At 26.3% G+C, this 18,961-nt stretch overlaps 2 protein-coding genes across 2 annotated transcripts; one reads left to right on the top strand and one right to left on the bottom strand.

The window, feature by feature from the left end:
* Nucleotides 1-1,499: 1,499 nt before the first annotated feature.
* LOC107026061 lies at nucleotides 1,500-1,919 on the bottom strand. Its single transcript, XM_015226900.2, has one exon. It carries the CDS (start codon nucleotides 1,842-1,844, stop codon nucleotides 1,638-1,640), a length of 207 nt encoding a protein of 68 aa, XP_015082386.1. The 5' UTR covers nucleotides 1,845-1,919; the 3' UTR covers nucleotides 1,500-1,637.
* An 11,423-nt stretch (nucleotides 1,920-13,342) lies between these two features.
* Nucleotides 13,343-14,796, top strand: LOC107024114. The gene is made up of 2 exons (XM_015225014.2): nucleotides 13,343-13,519; nucleotides 13,604-14,796. Exon 2 carries the CDS (start codon nucleotides 13,646-13,648, stop codon nucleotides 14,522-14,524), a length of 879 nt encoding a protein of 292 aa, XP_015080500.1. The 5' UTR covers nucleotides 13,343-13,519; nucleotides 13,604-13,645; the 3' UTR covers nucleotides 14,525-14,796.
* The last annotated feature ends 4,165 nt before the right edge of the window (nucleotides 14,797-18,961 follow it).

The raw sequence follows: 18,961 nt of genomic DNA, 5'->3' as shown, positions 1-18,961 counted from the left end.
AAATCGAAGTGAATCTAAGTTTAGTTAGTCAAATAGAGAGATATTCTTAACACTGTCGATAGACAAAAGTAATACCTATGCTTCTAATATGAATTGAAATACCTCAACCAGCCTACCTATTGGACCAATAAACCAATGCAAGACCATAAATGGGCCAAACCCAATGAAGTAAAAGGACTACTAATTTGTCCGGCCCATGTATAATAACTAGAAATTTTCTCTTGGACCAAATTTTGGATCCAATAAAAGTATCGAACTTTTTGGATAATTTACGAGAATGACTTTGAAAGTAGATAATCTTAAACTATTGACCCCCACTTATTTCATAGACTAAGCTTTAAGTTTAATATATTTTTGACTTTTGAAAGTTTGTCCACCGAACAAAAAGGATTAAAAGTTTACGATCACTCATTTTCTAAGTTGCTAGGTATAATTTCCTCAACTTTTTAGAATGCGTGCTACTTTGATTAAAATCAACTTTAAATTAATAGTACATGTTTAAAATCACAACTTCTAGATATTGTATTTTTAATATATATCAAAAGTCTTTTGTTCTTTTTAATATCTTCATGCATAATGAAATACTCTCTTTATTTTAAAGAAAATTATCTAGTTTGACTTGACATAGAGTATAAGAAAATTAAAAAAAAAATTAATTTTATAATTTTAGATTGAAGTTATGTTTAATATACCAAATATCTTTTAATCTTGTCACCTTAAACATATTGTGTTAAAAATTGAAATTAAAATATTGTCAAAAAAGAAAAAAAAAGTTATTTTTTTAAAAGAGAAGAAGTATAATTCTAACACATGCAACTTGCAAGTGATAAAAGGAGTACGAAATCGCCCGGGAGCCATGAGACTTTTCGACGTGAATCCGAATTTAGTCAGACTACAATGTGGATACGGGACACTGAATAGAAAAAAAAAAGGAGTTTGAGCTTTCTTCTTTTCTTCCACAGAGTGGACACAACATCATATCATATGTCAATTTCAGTACATGTGAGATGTAACAATTACATTAGTGGTGTGAACATCAACCCAAAAGGTCTTGGAAAGTTGCATTCAACCATATACTTTTCAACAAAAAAAAAACATATACAATTCAAACAGTCTCTTTCAAATTCTGTTAGCAGCTAACACAGTGATAAACACAGTGATTATGAATTGATCAGCTAGCTGGATCATCACTCAATTAATTTATTTGATACATTATTCTGATTAACTTGTTTATATATTCAAAGACTTCTTTTTATGTGATTAGGCAATGCATATTTTATTACAAAACCCTTTTTATTTTATTAAATCAACATGATATATCTATTATATATGATATACATCGTCTCTAGTACTTTCTCGAATTGTATTTAATCTAGGTTGTTCAGATTCTTGAAAAATATATATAGCAACATCAATTAAAACACAATTATCTCTGTTGAAAATTTATACGTAAAATTTATATTAAAACATGATTTATTCAGAATTCAAACGCTCAAAAATGAAAAAGAAGAAACTCTTTCTTTCATTATTATCAAAATTATGAACATAAAGGATATATATAGAGAGAGTGTTTCGAGCTTCTATATTATAGATACTATACATATATATATATATGTTCATATATATTATTGTTATTATTATCTGTAAGATTTGAGAACAGCACCACAAAAGGAACAAACAATAGCCTTCCAAGATTTCCAGTAAAATGGAACATAACAAAATCTGGTAGCGGTACGCATATCAGCAACTTGAGCTCCGTGGCCGCAACGTGAACACGAACCGGCCACGGGCTTACTCTGCCTCATCATCTTCTTCTGATCCACCAAAAAGCAAAAACATACCATTATATCGTATCGTATTATATTATATTATAGATAATTTCGCTAACTTTTCCAACAGGAAATGTAATTGTTGTTTGAAATTTGAATGATCCAAAAAAATAATTTCATATGTGGTATATATAGTAGTACATAAAATTATATTTATGATGGGTCCACGTTAACCGGCTTAGATATGGGCTTGAGCGTGGAAGCCGCAGGCTGAGTTATTAATTAGACAGGCTTTGTGATCAGGTCAATGTCCAAATTCAGTTTCCAACTTAATGGATCATTGCCACGTGTACGTAGGAACTCTCCAATACTGTTGGGGTTTAGTAGTATCGTATATTCTCGTGGTAAAGCACTCTCTAGCAAAGGTGACTCAATATCGAAGGGGGCTCCAATTCGAGATCTATTGATAAAGAACGAAGGATTACTTATCACTCCATGACAGTACTTGTTGGTAGAAAAAGGTTCTGTTAAGATCTCATGTAAGTACTATAGTAGTACTATTTTGAAAACATATTTCCTATGTCTCAATTTATGTGACACTTTCGTTTTTGAGAGTCAAATGGTTTAAATTTGACTGAGAATTTGTGCATAGAATCTTCAATTTTTTGAAATGAAATTTATATACCTGTAAACCACGTAAAAGAAACTATAAGTCACAATAATTGATTATTCGAAATATTTAAAAAACCTATCAAAAAATTACTGTAAAAATAGATTTATTTGAATCTTAAAATTCGAAAAGTATCACAAGAAAAAGTCTAACGAGGTTATAAGTCAATTTACATTATTATGTTAAATTGACATGTTATTACTATATTTTTAATGTGACCCTATTGGATTTGACATGAAAAATTACTTGTTGTAAGTTGAATAAATGTTATAGAAATTATATAAGTTGAAAAATTCAATATTTTTTATACGGTTCATGTACTTGAACATGGAGGTATAGTTAAGTGCCATGTGTCCATTTTACAGTTGGGATGCTTTTATTCTTGTGATTTAATGCAGGTCCTTTTTTTCTACTTAAAACTCCAATTAAACACCTCCAAGTTCAAGTTATCTTTTACATTCTACGTTATACAAATTAAAAAAATGTGAGGTCCATCCCTTTTAAATATTTATATCATAACAATAATATTACATGTCGTATACAATAGCGACAAGAACATGCATAATGATTTTTCGAAAATTATTTAATAGTAATAATATAATATATGTATAACTAATATACTAATATTTTATGTAAATGTTACTAAAGATTTTAACGAAATCTGACGTAATAATATTAACTCAATTGCCGTTAAATATTTTTGTGATACTAAACATTATACTAAGGATGTGGAATCAATAATATTTCCTATGGGCTTAATTCAATACTTGTACAATAATAATACTACTTTTTAATTCCAAACAAGTTAAATTAGTCGGGATCGGAGTTAAGAATCCAGTTACACAAAATGGAGAAGGCCCAAAGTTTATTCAGAGATTTGGGCTATTTTTTTCTTATTGAGCCATTATTGTTTAAGGCCAGTGTCTTTGTAAAGAACAGTTAGCATTTGTAAATGTAGATATTTTGTCTATTTTTCCAACTTTTTTTTCTCTCTATATAAATAGTTTGAATAGAATTTTTTAGCAGTTTCAATTTCATGTTTTCGAGTTATAGAAGACAACTAAAACTAAGGCAATCTTTTCGGATTCGTCTTCCTAACAACCTTGCTTCCTGTTGTAATTGTCATTAACATATGTAGCCGGATATAATAAATCAAAGCGTGGATACAAATAAACTTGAAGGATGGGATTAGAATCAAATTTGGACGATCAACTTACCCACTCCAACCCCGACACGGACTCAACTAGGAGTGAGTTTGTATATTTAGTAAATAAAAAGAGAAAAACTTTCTTTTGACTCGATTTATTACGATGGATCAAATAAAAGCACTAATAAAATATAAATGCCCTTCGATAGAGAGTAAATATATAATATGGAATTAACATGTAAATGAGGTTAATTCCATTTTGTCCCTAGCTATTATTATGAAAATTGGTAAACACAATCAATAATCATTAAGAATTTTATTTTTGGACCAAAATTTTCAAGCAAAGGTGGAATACAAAATTTGTGTGTTTTCAAAATATTGACTTTTAATGACCAGCGGGTAGAGAGAGAGAAAAATTGATGTTTTTAAGTCTTATGTGAATTTTGAGATTTTAATTTAACGATAAAAGCATAATAAATGATTTATGAGTTAAACGTACGTCACATGTTCGATTCTTATTACGAATAAAAGTCTAATAGTTATATAGAAACACATACACATGGATATCAAAAACAAGTACATCATTTATCAAATTTTAAATCATACACCACTAAAACTCGAGAAATTCTCTATTATATATAGAAAAATATGTTCTCTTTATGTGTCATATAAGTTACCTAATTAATTACATTAACTATAAAATTCATGAGCTTTAATTGTTTTTTCTGATTGCTTTTACCTCAATAAAACAAAAGGGTATTATATATTGCATGTGCTGTCCCAATATAATTGTTAAATATAAACATGAACATGTGCTATGAGGTAATCATGCCATGTAATTTTTGGTTCCACAACTACATTTTTTGTCACACATTTAATTTTGGCTTTAATTTGGCTTCACATGCAATACAACTTTTCTTTTTTATCATAGAAAAAAAAAATAGAAGTGTAGAGACATATAATATGAAAGTTACTTTAATTTGTACTCTTAAGTTGTAACTCTCACATTTGTTGTCAAATAAATTAAGAGAATGTTAATGTTTCTTTTGAAAAGAAACATCATTACGTATATTGTCTTCTCAATATGTTTAATGAAGGTTCGTTTGAGTGTGAAGAAAGTAAGACAAATGAAGTGTTACATATAAGACTCACGAAGGTACCGTAATATTTCGGAAATAATGAGAAAGTAGTTTCAAAATTTTAATTTTATGAGTTTGAAATATTGCTGAATTCACTTACTATTTAAATTATTGATTTAGAATTTAATATGTGCGTATTTATCATATTTTTAAGATATATGTACGAAATTTGAGTCAAAAATATTAAGTTGGATTCGTAATTAATGTTGTGCATTAGTCCACGGAACCAAATGACTTTTTTTTTAATGCTTATGCTTTTAGTATTAAATGGATTAACCGTATATTTCGGGACTTTACTTTAAAAAATGTGTTATGTCCTTTATATAAAGAATTTTTTATGATATGGATTATTCATCACTTGGTAAAATTAGTAATTAATCTACTTTCATAGGTTAAAGTATATTTTTGGGTCGGTCAGATCTATATCTGGTAGAAGTGGTAGTCTGATTATCCCCGACCTTTCTCAATCCTCACTATCGTGTGTATATATGTGGGTTTGTAGTAGCAGTTTGTGATAATTACCTTGTGATTTTCAATTTTTATATCAAGATACCTTTTAAGGATCAATATTCAAATATATCTGTTTCAATTTAAGTGTGAATTGAGATTCACCTATAAATTCTACAGAATCAGAATTAGATATCTTTATGCACAAACATATTATAGGAATGCTCATATTATAAAAAATTTCTACACTATCAATATATATAACTTAAATCAGATTCAACGATGACCTTATTATTTGACTTTTAACATCAAATACATACTATATATGTATCATATTGATGCAAACAAATTTTATATTTGTTGAAATTCAAAACTTTGTAAGTACAAAGAAACCCTTCCTAGATACTAGGTATTTTTTTGAGGGTCTATCTAATATTGACTATATTGTATTTGAATAATGGATTTGGTCATCATATGGAGACCTAGCACATGCAAAATCTGACCTAGCTACACATCACTAATTTTTGCCCATTTCTAAAGCATAATATATGGACTTTGCTTATATATCTCAATTTCTATATCAAATATATTGTATATTTTAGATCACACATCTTCTTTTGCTTACCTATATATATAATTTAACCTATTATAAATCATTTTGAGGATTTATCATGTTCATTGTTTAGTATTTTGTTTGGAGGGCGAATATAGTTCTTCGTATCGATAAAATATTAGACTATCGTAAAATGTATTGTTTATTAATTTTAGTTCATAATCTATTTTTAAAAATAATATTTTTAGTTTGTTTTATGAGAGCGTGATTAAAAAAAAAGGTCTATATACGTTTTTTTAAAAATCAAGGAAATTCATTATATATATGACTATTGCCTAGGGACGACCAACGAAGAAATTATGAACTTTATTTTTTCATATTTTACGTATTCAGAAATTTAATTGCTATTGTTTATATTGTGCTATTTACTTAATTTACAACAAAATGTTATTACGGAAAATATGTAATATATAGCTTAATTTAAAAGATTAATTTCATAAAAAAAATTTACTCATTATAGAGACTAGCAATTATTACTTTCTCTATTTAATAATATTTGTCTATTATACTAAAAATAGATGTCGAACACACTTCCTAATTTACCCTCTTTATTAATTATAGTTATTTTCCTATTATTCTATCCGTTCTATATTATTTGTCATGGTTTCTATTTTTAGAGTCAAATTATAAAAACTTTGACTAACATTTTAAGATATATTTTTCATCATATTAATATGTAAAAATTGTAATTTACAGTACTTTTCATATAGTTTTAGAATATCTAAATTTTTTTGTTTAAAATATCAAATTGATGTGATCTAATTTAACTAATTTTTTGATCTAATTTAACTTTGAAAATTAGTCAAATTGACTTTTGAAAAGCGCAACATGACAGATAATATCGAACGGAGAGAGTACATTTTTTAAAATATTATATTTATTATATTTTTCAAGACATTATATTCAAAGATTGATACGATAAAACTATATTTTTATTTATTATTTTTTAGACGTGTATCGAGTCAATAGTGGACAACTATTATCGACCGATTAGTATAAGAAGGTTTGACGGTATTGAATATATAACCTCCCAAATTTTGACACGTTTGTCATTAGACACAAGAAGACAAGCGAGAAATTAAATGCTCATTAAGTTAGTTTCATCTTGAGCTTTGCACCTAAATAGAAAAAAATGATATTGTAATTAATGTAGTTAAAATAATTCATTAGTATTATTGCTAATGTGATCTTAATTGAACAACTGGATGCATAATATTAAATCTAGAACTTATTTAATATAATTATTATCATTTCTTTAATTGATGAAAGATGTTTCATGCCATATTGCCGACCTTATTATTTAGTCATTGTTTTGGGCAATTTTTTTCTTCTAATATAAATATTTTTTTTTATCACTCTAATTAATGACTTCTTACCATGGTGGCTTGACGGTGTTAAAAAAAAGATACGTATTTTAGGCTTCAAATTTAAGGGCCTTATTTTTTATAATAATAAATTATAAGTTATTATTTTTTAATAAATATTAAATATTATTTGTAGAAAAAGTAAACATAATGAAAAATAAAGGGATTATTAAAAAAATTGACATATTTTGAATACTATAGTTTATGAAAAATATTTAAAATAAAAATAATTATAATATAATATAAGGTGAAAACTAGAAGAAATAAATTATATAAAAGTATTAAAAACTTAAATTTAAGACCTCGTTTGATTTTTGCTTGAAACTCCTAATACGCTTAAGCCGCTCCTGTTTCTTACTGGCACTTTCCTAAATATATATAAAGAAAAAAGGAACGTTAGTATCATCATATTAATTGGTGTGTTTTCTCGTTAGGTTTTTCGAGGAGGTTAACGTTACGAAAATTGTACCGATTTAATTTAATATGAATTAATAATATTTTAAAATCATTTTTTTAATATAATAATATTTCAGTCTATAGTTATTAGTGAAATGAGTATGGGATTCATAGTATAATAAATATAATTTGATTTTCTATTGATAGAAAAAACATGTTAACATTTAATAGGTAAATGACCTTATATTTAATGAAATATTTATCGTCAGTGAATTTTTCATATGAACAAGCACATGTAAATAGTCAATATTTAATTTTATGAAATTTTCCCTTTTCGACCAAAAATATATGAGTAGATTTATGTTTAGTAAATTTTCTCTTTGGCATCATATGTTATTTCAAATTTCTACCAACTGTTCGTTAAACTTCAATATTTTAAAATGTCGGTGAAATATTTAAAAGCTACTATCGTTTAAGAAGGTATTTAATGTGAAATAGTGATTTCACTTCATAATTTCAAATTTCAAAAAAAAAGATATATTTATTAAAACTAATACCAAAGATAAAATTTTCTAACTTTTATATTAGTCTTTTGGTATATATATATATATAATTGTGTTCTTTAATTTAATTTTAAGTGATATTTATGTTCTTTTAACTTTCACTACATCAGAAATGATAATGAATTAATTGCCGCTAAATATATATTTTTAGCGGCAATTAGTTCTCTTTGTATATATTCCTAAAGTCTTTAACGACAGTGATTCCAATGACACTTAAATAATGATAGTAAAGATTTCAACACTCTTTATTACTATAAATATCTTTTGCCGCTAAAAATTATTTTTATTTTAGTGTTTGGGTATTCACAAAGTGTATACTCATGAGTATTATCATGAAATTAAAACAAGTGACACACATATTAAACTGATAAATTGTGTGATATGCATACGTCTTATATGACAAATTGCATGAAATGCATGCGTTAAATTACGTAAAATACATGTGTCTTATATGTTAAATCACCTAAGATGCATACAAATTGTGTGAAATGCGTCCATTTTGCATAATAAATTATGTAAAATAAATGCATTTTATATAGTAAATCATGTAAGATATTATCTATCCTACGAAGTGCAATTTACTTTTTTATCAATAAATCGCCAAAGATATATTCATTCTACGTGACAAATCGGGTGCAACATGCTCTTTTATCCTGTTTTTTTGCCTCTTCATATTTCAACTAAATATCTTATTAGTTGATGATTGGGCATTTACTATTACTGGGATACAGCGAGGCATTTCTTGTCTTTTTACGTGTGTTTTTGGATAGAATCGTGTATTTCACTTTGGACTTTTTATCATCACCTTCCCAGTACATAAATTAAAAAAGTGAAAATAAAAATTTTAATTTATAAAATTTGAATAGTTATATTTTGTACATAAATATCAAAATCAAAATTATAATTATTGAATTCTATCGAATACGCGGTCACTAAAAAGTGATGTATATTATTCATTGCACCAAAAAGGAAGAGGTATTGGAAAAACTTTTCCATTGTGATTAAAACAAGAGCTGAAAAAGGAAAAAAAAGGATTAATTTTATGCATAATAATAAATATTCTACTGGGAAATTAAAGCACCGTCAAATATTATATAAAAAGAAAAAAAATAGACCTATTCTAAAAAATATCCACATCAATACTTTAGGTCAATTTTTAGCCATTCCCGCGTTCTTACACCTTTAGAATCCATTATCTCTATTTTAAATTCTTACTATATAATACTCTATCCGTCCGTACGTCCATATTTTACGAAATATTTAATTGTAACATAAAGTTTTAAATAGGTTTATATTTTATAACTTGTATATTCTCCAACAAGTTATAAATATTATGTGACTTTGCTTTGTTTTCTAATTCAACATTCAGTATTTGATATTCGAATAAGAGCTCAAGAAATTTAACTTTTTGGCTTCATAATGACCACTAAATGGATAAGTGGTTTTCAGTAGAGATTTTTTTTCATTTCCAAGGTCGAACTCAAAGTTTATATTATAATTGTTAAAAGTTAAAGAAATGTATCGCGAAATTTAAATCAATACTTATTTATTTGTGATAGACTAAAAAACACATATCATGAATTGTCTGAAACGATAGAAAGAATCAAATTTTTTATTGAGAGGATTTAAAATTTAAAAGAAATAAATTTATGAACTAGCAAAAAAAGGATTTACATGTATTAATAATTTTAATTAATTATATATATATAAATAATATAATTTTTTATCGATAGAAATTTAAATGAACAGTAGCTTCAAGCTAGATCCGCTCCCCACTCCGAGTGATAAATATTGAAGGAAAAAGAATAAGTCAAATGTACAAATTCCTCTGAATGACGAAAAAACCCTTGTATGAGCTCCTTAATATAATGCACGAATCATGCAAGGAAGGGTGAATTTGTCTTATGGCGCAATGCGTGTTGAAAAAAGTGGCATCTTATAATAAAAAAAATTATCTTATAAATAATAAATTAAATTTAACGGAGAAGAAAAGTGACAAAGAAATAGAAACCGAGTGATACTAAAGATACATTACAGGATATATTATTTTTTAAAAGTAATGAAAAGAATTTGAGGAATATTTTGAAGTTTGAATAAGTTATATTAATAATTAATTTAATCTATTTTGATTCGTTCAATTTAATAAATTCAAAATTATATTGATCGTATTTTAAATTAACTCATAAACTTTTTGCATTCTTTTGTTATTTTTTTTATATGTTACGTAAAGTTATGAATAAAATTAAATTAAGCACTTAAATAAATTATAAAGAAAATGAATAAATCAATATATATATATAAATCTGAATTCAAAATCGCTGATGTGGCATGCCTCTAAGGGCTAGAAAAATATTCATTTTCTTTTTTATATATATATTTTTAAATCATTTTTTAAATTTTAAAATATAAAAAGAGTCTCTTAAATATTGAAGCTAATCACAATTAAAGTCATTGAATTATAATTACTCCAATGGATGTTATTTATCTTTTCATATTCATATGTTACTAATTAATTATTTATCTTTTCATATTCATATGTTACTAATTATTATACTAACTATAAATACTAAAGCAAATATCTAACACTACATAACATTTTGTCCTTTTTCATTCATAATTTCCTTTCAATTCTTCTTCTTTTTATTTCAAACTCTTTTTGCAAGAAGTCTTTTTCTTTCTTTTTTTCTTTTTTTTTAATTATTTTATTTTAGCATTGTCAGTGTTGTCCATATTTTATTATCTTAGTATGTAATTTTCATGCTTGATTTTTTTATTTTATCTTATTTTCATGCCCATTTTAACGGTAAAATGCACAATTTTTCTTTAAAATTTCACAACTTATAGTCGTGAGATTATGTAGAATATAACTTATGAAATATTATAATGCATAAATATAAGTTTATATCTTATATAAATAGAAAAAAAAAAGTTAAAGAACACAAAATAGAAATAAAAGCACAAATGACCCCACTTGACCATTACATTTCAATGTTCCGAACAATTTTTATTTAAAATATAATTTTTCTGTTTATTATTTTAATTCATTCAAATTCAATCGAGTTTGTACTTTTTAAAACCTTGCTTGAAACTTTTTTTTTTTAAAAATAATGAAGAAGCAAGTTATGACTTGGCTCCTAAAGTATATTTTGTTAAAGAAGCTTGCAATAATAAGATACAATAATTTTGTTTATTCTTGTTTCCTATTGACTAAACAATCCCTTGATTAGCGCAAGTCCCACAATCTTATTTTTCCCACAAAATACTTTTAAAATCCTCAATGGAATTTCATCATCTCTTATTGATTTTGACTAATTGCTAACAACATTAAATTAGTAAAATAATAATAATATAATACATAACATGACAAAATATTGACTCATATCAATGTAATATAAGTTTATAAATTTGTTAGGTGTCGATAAGATTGTTTCTCTCTTAATTAGAAGTTTTAGGTTTAAATTTTGAATAAATAAAATTCCATGCAATATAAATCTGAATTAGTCAGGCTTCAATATAAATATCAAATATCAAATAAAAAATAACTTATACTATAAAAATAAATTGATTATTTCTAATGAACCCTGAATTTAAACTAAAATTCTAGATTATATGAGAGTTAAAATATAAAATTATATATATTACTTTGAATTAGGTTTTCATTACCCCTAATTATTACGTGGACAGATGTCTTTACTCTTTTTTTTTTTCCTTTTATATTTATAGCAGTTGAGCATTGAAACTTTACCTACATTTAAATATAATTACTCTTTCTTCTTTTTAAAGAAAAAAATTAGTACAGGATTTGTAGTACATGGGTCCCATAAACCTAATTATCAGTGTGAATTTGGACGTTGATATTTTACTTTTTTTTTTAAAAAAAAAGTAAAAATTGACTGATAACTACATAAATTCTACAAATTTATATTTTTATAGTAAAAAGAAAACATTATATATTTTAATGTGGATATTATATATGATTTAGTATTCGTGATAAATTCTCACAATATAAATTAATTCCTTATCGTCAAAAATTCTTATGATATTAACGTTCACTAAGCATTAAGACTATGGAGTTAGCCACTTAATTTGTCTATTTTTTTCAATATTCTTGCCCCACCATATTTTTATTAATATGAAATTTATTATTTAATTCATTTTAATTATCAAAATTTGTAATTTGATTATTTATATAAATATGTATTACGATTAGATTTCTCAATAGTGGCAATAAAGCTAAAGTCTTTCTATATATTTGGTGAAATTCAATAATTTTAATTAAAAATTTTATATTATTTTTAAATCTACTCAAGATATTTGTATAAATATGTATTATCACTAGATTTTTCAATAGTGGTGATGGAGCTAAAATCATTCTATAAATTTGGCGAAATTCAATAATTATAACTGAGATTCTATATTTATGTCTTTAAATCTACTACTTGCATGCAATAATAATTATTCTCTATATATTTGGCAAAAACTCAATAATTAATTAAAATTTAGATTTTGTATTTATGTTTTTAAGTCTAGTTAAATGTAATAGTAATTGTTTTCTACATGTTTGACTAAACTCAATAATATTCAAACAAAAATAATTTTAATTGACATTTTATATTTATGATTTTAGATCTACTTACGTGTAATAATAATTATTCTCTATATATTTAGCAAAAATCAATAATTATAAATAACATTTTGTATTTATGTTTTTAACTCTGTGAATTATTTTCTACATATTTGACTAAATTCAATAATTTAGTGAGATTTTTTATTTATGTTTTAAATCTACTTAAATGTAATAATAATTATTTTGATCCTCCCTTCATTTTAATTTAATTATTCTAGTCTTACATTAAAGATACATTATTGCATATATTTTAATTTCATTGTGTTAAATACATCAAATCAAAAAATTAAGCTTAAATAGTTGTCAAAAAGTCAAAACAGGAAAAAAATATTAATTTTCTAAACTATAAAAACAAATAAATTAAATTTAATGAAATATTTTTTAAAATTTTTTAATATATAAATTTAAAATCTTAACTCCGCCTATTTTATGGTATTAAATACTAGATCTAAGCAAATACTTAGGCTAATTCATAGTATATACATATAAGATCTAAGAAAAGAAAAAATATTAAATTCATATTTAATATTATAGCTCCGCCCATATTCGACCCGATCCATACCCAACAACTCTCTTTGCGTTTTTTTCATATATAAATACAGTATGAATTAGAACAAACCCCACTCAGCACTGGGCAGTGGTAACAACTTGTTCATCAAAAAGAGTAGTCTCCATTATCTGACGAATCAAACTAACAAACGCGGCATTTACATCAGCATTCGATTTTTTTTCATCGTTTTTATGAACAGTTTGTTTAATTGCTTTAGGATCTGTTAAAATCATTGTAAGTTGCTGTTGATTTGTTCGTTTTTTATTCTTTTTTGATTTTGTAGATTAATGGTTTCGTGTTTTTTTTTTGTTGTTGCAGATTTTTGAAGTTTCTATGACGAATTGTTGATTGAGTTTAAGAATGGGGAAAGCTGGTAGAGATTGGGGACAGATCTATTCAATTTACGGTGTTGATGATTGGCAAACACCGATGTTTCTGCTAATTCATGCTATTTTCTTCTCTGTACTGTCTGTGATTTTTCTAGTTTATTTTGAACCTATCTGCTATTTCTTCCACCATTTCTTACCTGGCCCAAGTTCGGCTCGTTTCGCCGCTGGATTCACCGGTTCCGTCACAGCACTCTCTGCGGTTTGCCTTTTCTACGCCGCCGGCAACATTTTTTACTCCTCCGTTTCGCTTCACTGGGAAATGGCACAGAGGATGGTGAACGCCGTCGGTGATTGGTCTTCCGTTAAGCATGCGCTTGACCTTGGCTGTGGCAGAGGGATCCTCCTCAACGCCGTCGCTCTACAGCTGAAGAAATCCGGGTCATCCGGTCGGGTCGTCGGGTTACATCCAACACCGAATTGTTCTCTGTCTACTCTACGAACTGCAGGGATTGAAGGTGTTCAGGAGTATGTAACGTGCCGGTCTGGTGACCCGAGGAAACTTCCGTTCAGTGATAACTACTTCGACGTGGTGGCGTCGGCGGCGTTTGTGCACACGGTGGGGAAGGAGTTTGGGCAGAAAACAGCGGTAGCGGCGGCGGAGAGGATGAGGGTGTTGGGTGAGGTGGTGAGGGTGCTGAAACCCGGCGGCGTTGGGGTGGTGTGGGATCTGATGCACGCGCCGGAGTACGTGAAGAGACTGCAAGAATTGAAGATGGAAGATATTCGGGTTTCGGAGCGGGTCACGGCGTTTATGGTAAACAGCCACGTCATCGTATTCAACAAGCCATGTCAGCATATTGTGGGACCCAATGAAGTTAGATTGGATTGGAGACTCAACAATCTTTGTTGATAAAATTGCAAAATATATTATATAAAGATATGAATATGAAAGTTATAATAGCAAAAGTTATGGGTACTATTTTCTAGATTTTAAATTTTGTAGGGGCCTATATGACAATCTGGAGAAGCAAAGTGGACCCAGATGCAATAAATGATAATAGTACTAGATTAGTTCAAATTTGGAAAATTAAGAAAATGACAGTGTAATTTTCCCCGTTTTGATGAGGGAATTTAAATTTTATGATGATTGATATATGATAATCTATCCTAATTTATACATAATGTTTTCGATATATAAATGTAATTAATATTTCTAAATTAATTTACTATACGTGAGAATAAATATTTCATACAAACATGACAAGTAAATTTGATCAAAAACATTATTAAATACTTTGATCGAGAAAAATATCTATCTTCTTCAAACAACTAAAACGAGTAGAACAATTATTATGAACCACATGAGTATAGTAAGTTACAAAGTTAACCAGATTTGATTTTGTTATTTATTATAATTAGTTAATTGTGACCTTTCTGATACCTCTATTCGTAAAATGGACATACAAAAACCTATTTGCATCTATATTAACCTGGATGAATAGAGTTATATATTATATATTGCTGATAAGTTAGTAGTATGCGAAAATTGACTCAAACACAACGATCAGAACTAAATGGACACACTAAATTATTACTTTACTTCCTTAGAGAGGTGTTAAACATAATGATTTAAAGTATCAAATATCTAGTTGAAATCTAAACTTTATTTTATTTTGAAGTCATATTATTAGGATGAAGATTTAAATTTTTATTTTTTTTGGGTAAATAAGTGAGGGATGGAGTTGTTGGGGGGTCATTATCGTATGTATAGTAGAAAAAGAAATGACTTTAATGAAAATTTTAAAATAATTTGTGGACCTGAAAATCATTAGTGGTAAGTTTAGATTTTAGAAGTGTACGTGGAAATAAGTTAGTTAGCAAATATTAAATTCTACCAGTCCTTCTGTCTACCAGCATTTGAAAAATTCTATAGTTCAAATCTTGACTTTTATGACTTTTTTTCATTTATGTGATAAGATATAATATAAAATAATAATATATTTAATATAATTTATAAATAAAATTTAAAAAAAATGAAGTGTTTTAAATCTTCTATGGTAAAACATAGAGAGAATGTTTTTAATCGAATTTTGACACAAAAGACGAGCAGGATACATATGTGTGTATGTGACTATATATTATAACATTAAGAATTAATTAAATATTTTAAAATTAAATTATTGTTATATACAAGAAATATGTAAAAAAAAATTTGGAAGTAAAAGCACAAAGTGATAAAATTTGATAGGAGAGAGTATAAGATGTGCATAAATAAACCAAAAAAATAATAATTTAAAGCTGAAGATTATATACAATAATTTTAACTCTCTCTATTATCAAATAAGCATTACTTTCTGTTTTTTAAAATTTGTGTGGACTATTTATAGAAAAGAAGACGATTCTGATTAGAATATATTTTATTTTTATAATTTAAATTAGAAATTTATGATTAAAAACTGAGGAATACTAAAACAGTTGCGCTACATCACAACTTTGTAAATGTAGCTGAAATTTACCATCAACTAATTATTCTCAAATATAATCAAATTTAGTACAAATTATTTAAATAAGAAATTTATGTATTGGTCATGGTAGTCAATTTAACACATATTTCATCAAACAAACTCTGTCCACACCTACTAATGATGTTTATCTTGTTTGTATTAAGATTTAAAACTGTCTTATTCTTTCAGAATTTGCTTAAATGCCTCTAACATAATATAATTATTCTCTTAATAATTCAATCTATTTATTATAACTAGACAACTCAATAATTATAACTCTGTTGACAATTTGTGCATAGGCTAGTTAATTTTGTCAAACACAAAAGAAAAGAAAAAACAATTGTCAACAAAATTGACAAAATTTCATTTACTAGGAATATTATATGAATGGTGAAAAATGAGATTGAATTATATTATATATAATATATATAGGCCATAGTATAGAACTGGGACCTCTTTTTAATAATAATAATAACATGTGGTTAGGTATTTGAATAATTGGATAAAAAAGGTTGAAAAAAAGCTAATAGATATAGCAATTGAGGTCCTTGTCAAGTCTTTATCCTACACATATTAGATATTATAAAGAACATTATTTTAGTTCAAAAGTCTTTTATTCATTTACTCCTTTAATTCGTAGAATGGAATTTTAATGGTAGAGGCTATGGTTGTTAGGAGTAAAGAAAAAAAATCAACTTTTTTTTTCTAAAAAATAAATGATTTTCTTATTTAGTTTCTGGTATTTTGTGAATAAGTGAAAACTATTATTTTACGAGTATTTATATATAATGTAGACAAATACTGTGAAGGTTGGGGTGAAAAGGGGATAATCAACATAAAATATCAGAGTCCGAAACTAAAACGGTATAAAATTTTAACAAAAATTCCAAAACGGTATATAAAATTTTATATTAACCAAAACGGTAAAATCGCTGCAGGCGCAGCGACTTACCTCACCTGAAAAAGTAAAATCGCTGCTGAGACAGCGATTTTGAAAAAATTATTTTTTTTTAATAAAAAACTGAAATCGCTGCCTAAGCAGCGATTTCAAAATTTTGCTTCTTCCAAATCGCTGCTTTGGCAGCGATTTCATATTATTTTTTAATTATAATTTTTTTTTAAAAAAATAAGGTATATCGCTGCCAGTGCAGCGATTTACCAAAAAAAATTTATTTTTTTTATAATATAAATCGCTGCCACTGCAGCGATTTATAAAAAAAAATAATTTTTTTTTAATAATATAAATCGCTGTCAGTGCAGCGATTTATAAAAAACTCATTAATTTTACTTTTTTTTTCTAATGTAAATTACTATATCTCAATAAAAAACTCATTAATTTTACTTTTTTTTTTCTAATGTAAATTACTATATCTCAATAAACAACTCATTAATTTGCTTTTATTGCAATCTTCTTAGTCACATCATCACATCCTATAACATAAATCGCTGCCCTTGCAGCGATTTATGTTATAAATTTTTATTTTTTTTTTATAAATCGCTGTACTGGCAGCGATTTATATTATTAAATTTTTTTTTTTTATAAATCGCTGCAGTGGCAGCGATTTATATTATAAAAAAATATTTTTTGATAAATCGCTGCACTGGCAGCGATATACCTTATTTTTTTTAAAAAATTATAATTAAAAAATAATATGAAATCGCTGCCAAAGCAGCGATTGGAAGAAGCAAAATTTTGAAATCGCTGCTTAGGCAGCGATTTCAGTTTTTTATTAAAAAAATATAATTTTTGCAAAATCGCTGTCTCAACAGCGATTTTACTTTTTCAGGTGAGGTAAGTCGCTGCGCCTGCAGCGATTTTACCGTTTTGGTTAATATAAAATTTTATATACCGTTTTGGAATTTTTGTTAAAATTTTGTACCGTTTTAGTTTCGGACTCTAAAATATCACTTGTAGAACTTATTATTCTTATGTATTCTTATCAGAAAATTGTTTTTCTCATATTTAAGGAATTTTTTTTCTTAAAAAAATAAAAGAAAATTTGACCAATTAAATATGAAAAAGATTTAAAATATTTTGCAATAAATGTATTGTTGGAAAGACTTTTGCTTAACCTAATGGTTGATAGCACATATATGTATATATCTACACCGTTTATTTAAGTGGCATGCACGTAGGTTTGCACAATATAATGTTATAATTAATATAAAAATGAAGAATATCAAATAATGAAATACTTATCCTTAGAAACAAATTATATAACAAAAGATTATCATTTTAATTTTTTTTTAAAAAAATAATAATATAAACCACATAAAATTTTGACTCCATGTGAAAGCAAGAGAAACGAATGACTAATGCATACAAATATATAGGTCCTACACAACAAACTGATATTGAAATTGACCATATATGTATCTTTTCCTCCATGAAAAAAGTTCAAAGCAATGATTTTGATTTTTCACGTGGTATTCAGTACTCATTTTGAAATTTAATAAATTTAAATTTACATTAAAAAATTTCATTTTGAAATAAAGAGATATTTAGCATATGCGACTCTTTATTTAATATGAAATATTTGAAAAATGAAAGAATATTATTACCATTTACCATTCCATTATAACTTCTGATAGTTCAATAATATTATGGGCATAACATAAAGTAGAAGATAAGTTCAATATTACTATTTCCCTTAGTAGCCTCTTTCCATTTGTATCATGCTATGTATGTGTGCTATCAAAGAAAGTAATAAATTGCAATAATAGAAAAATTTAGATGCAATTTGAATTTTTCTAGTCTTTATAATATAAAATCAACCTAATTATTGTATTTAAAATATACATCACTCATGACGCTTTGCGATAAATCAAAATCATGAGTAGGA

This window comes from Solanum pennellii, chromosome 7, assembly GCF_001406875.1.
Source record: "Solanum pennellii chromosome 7, SPENNV200".
Lineage (NCBI taxonomy): Eukaryota > Viridiplantae > Streptophyta > Magnoliopsida > Solanales > Solanaceae > Solanum > Solanum pennellii.
The sequence above is the reverse complement of the archived record's forward strand: the minus strand, read 5'-3'. Positions and strand labels throughout refer to the sequence as shown.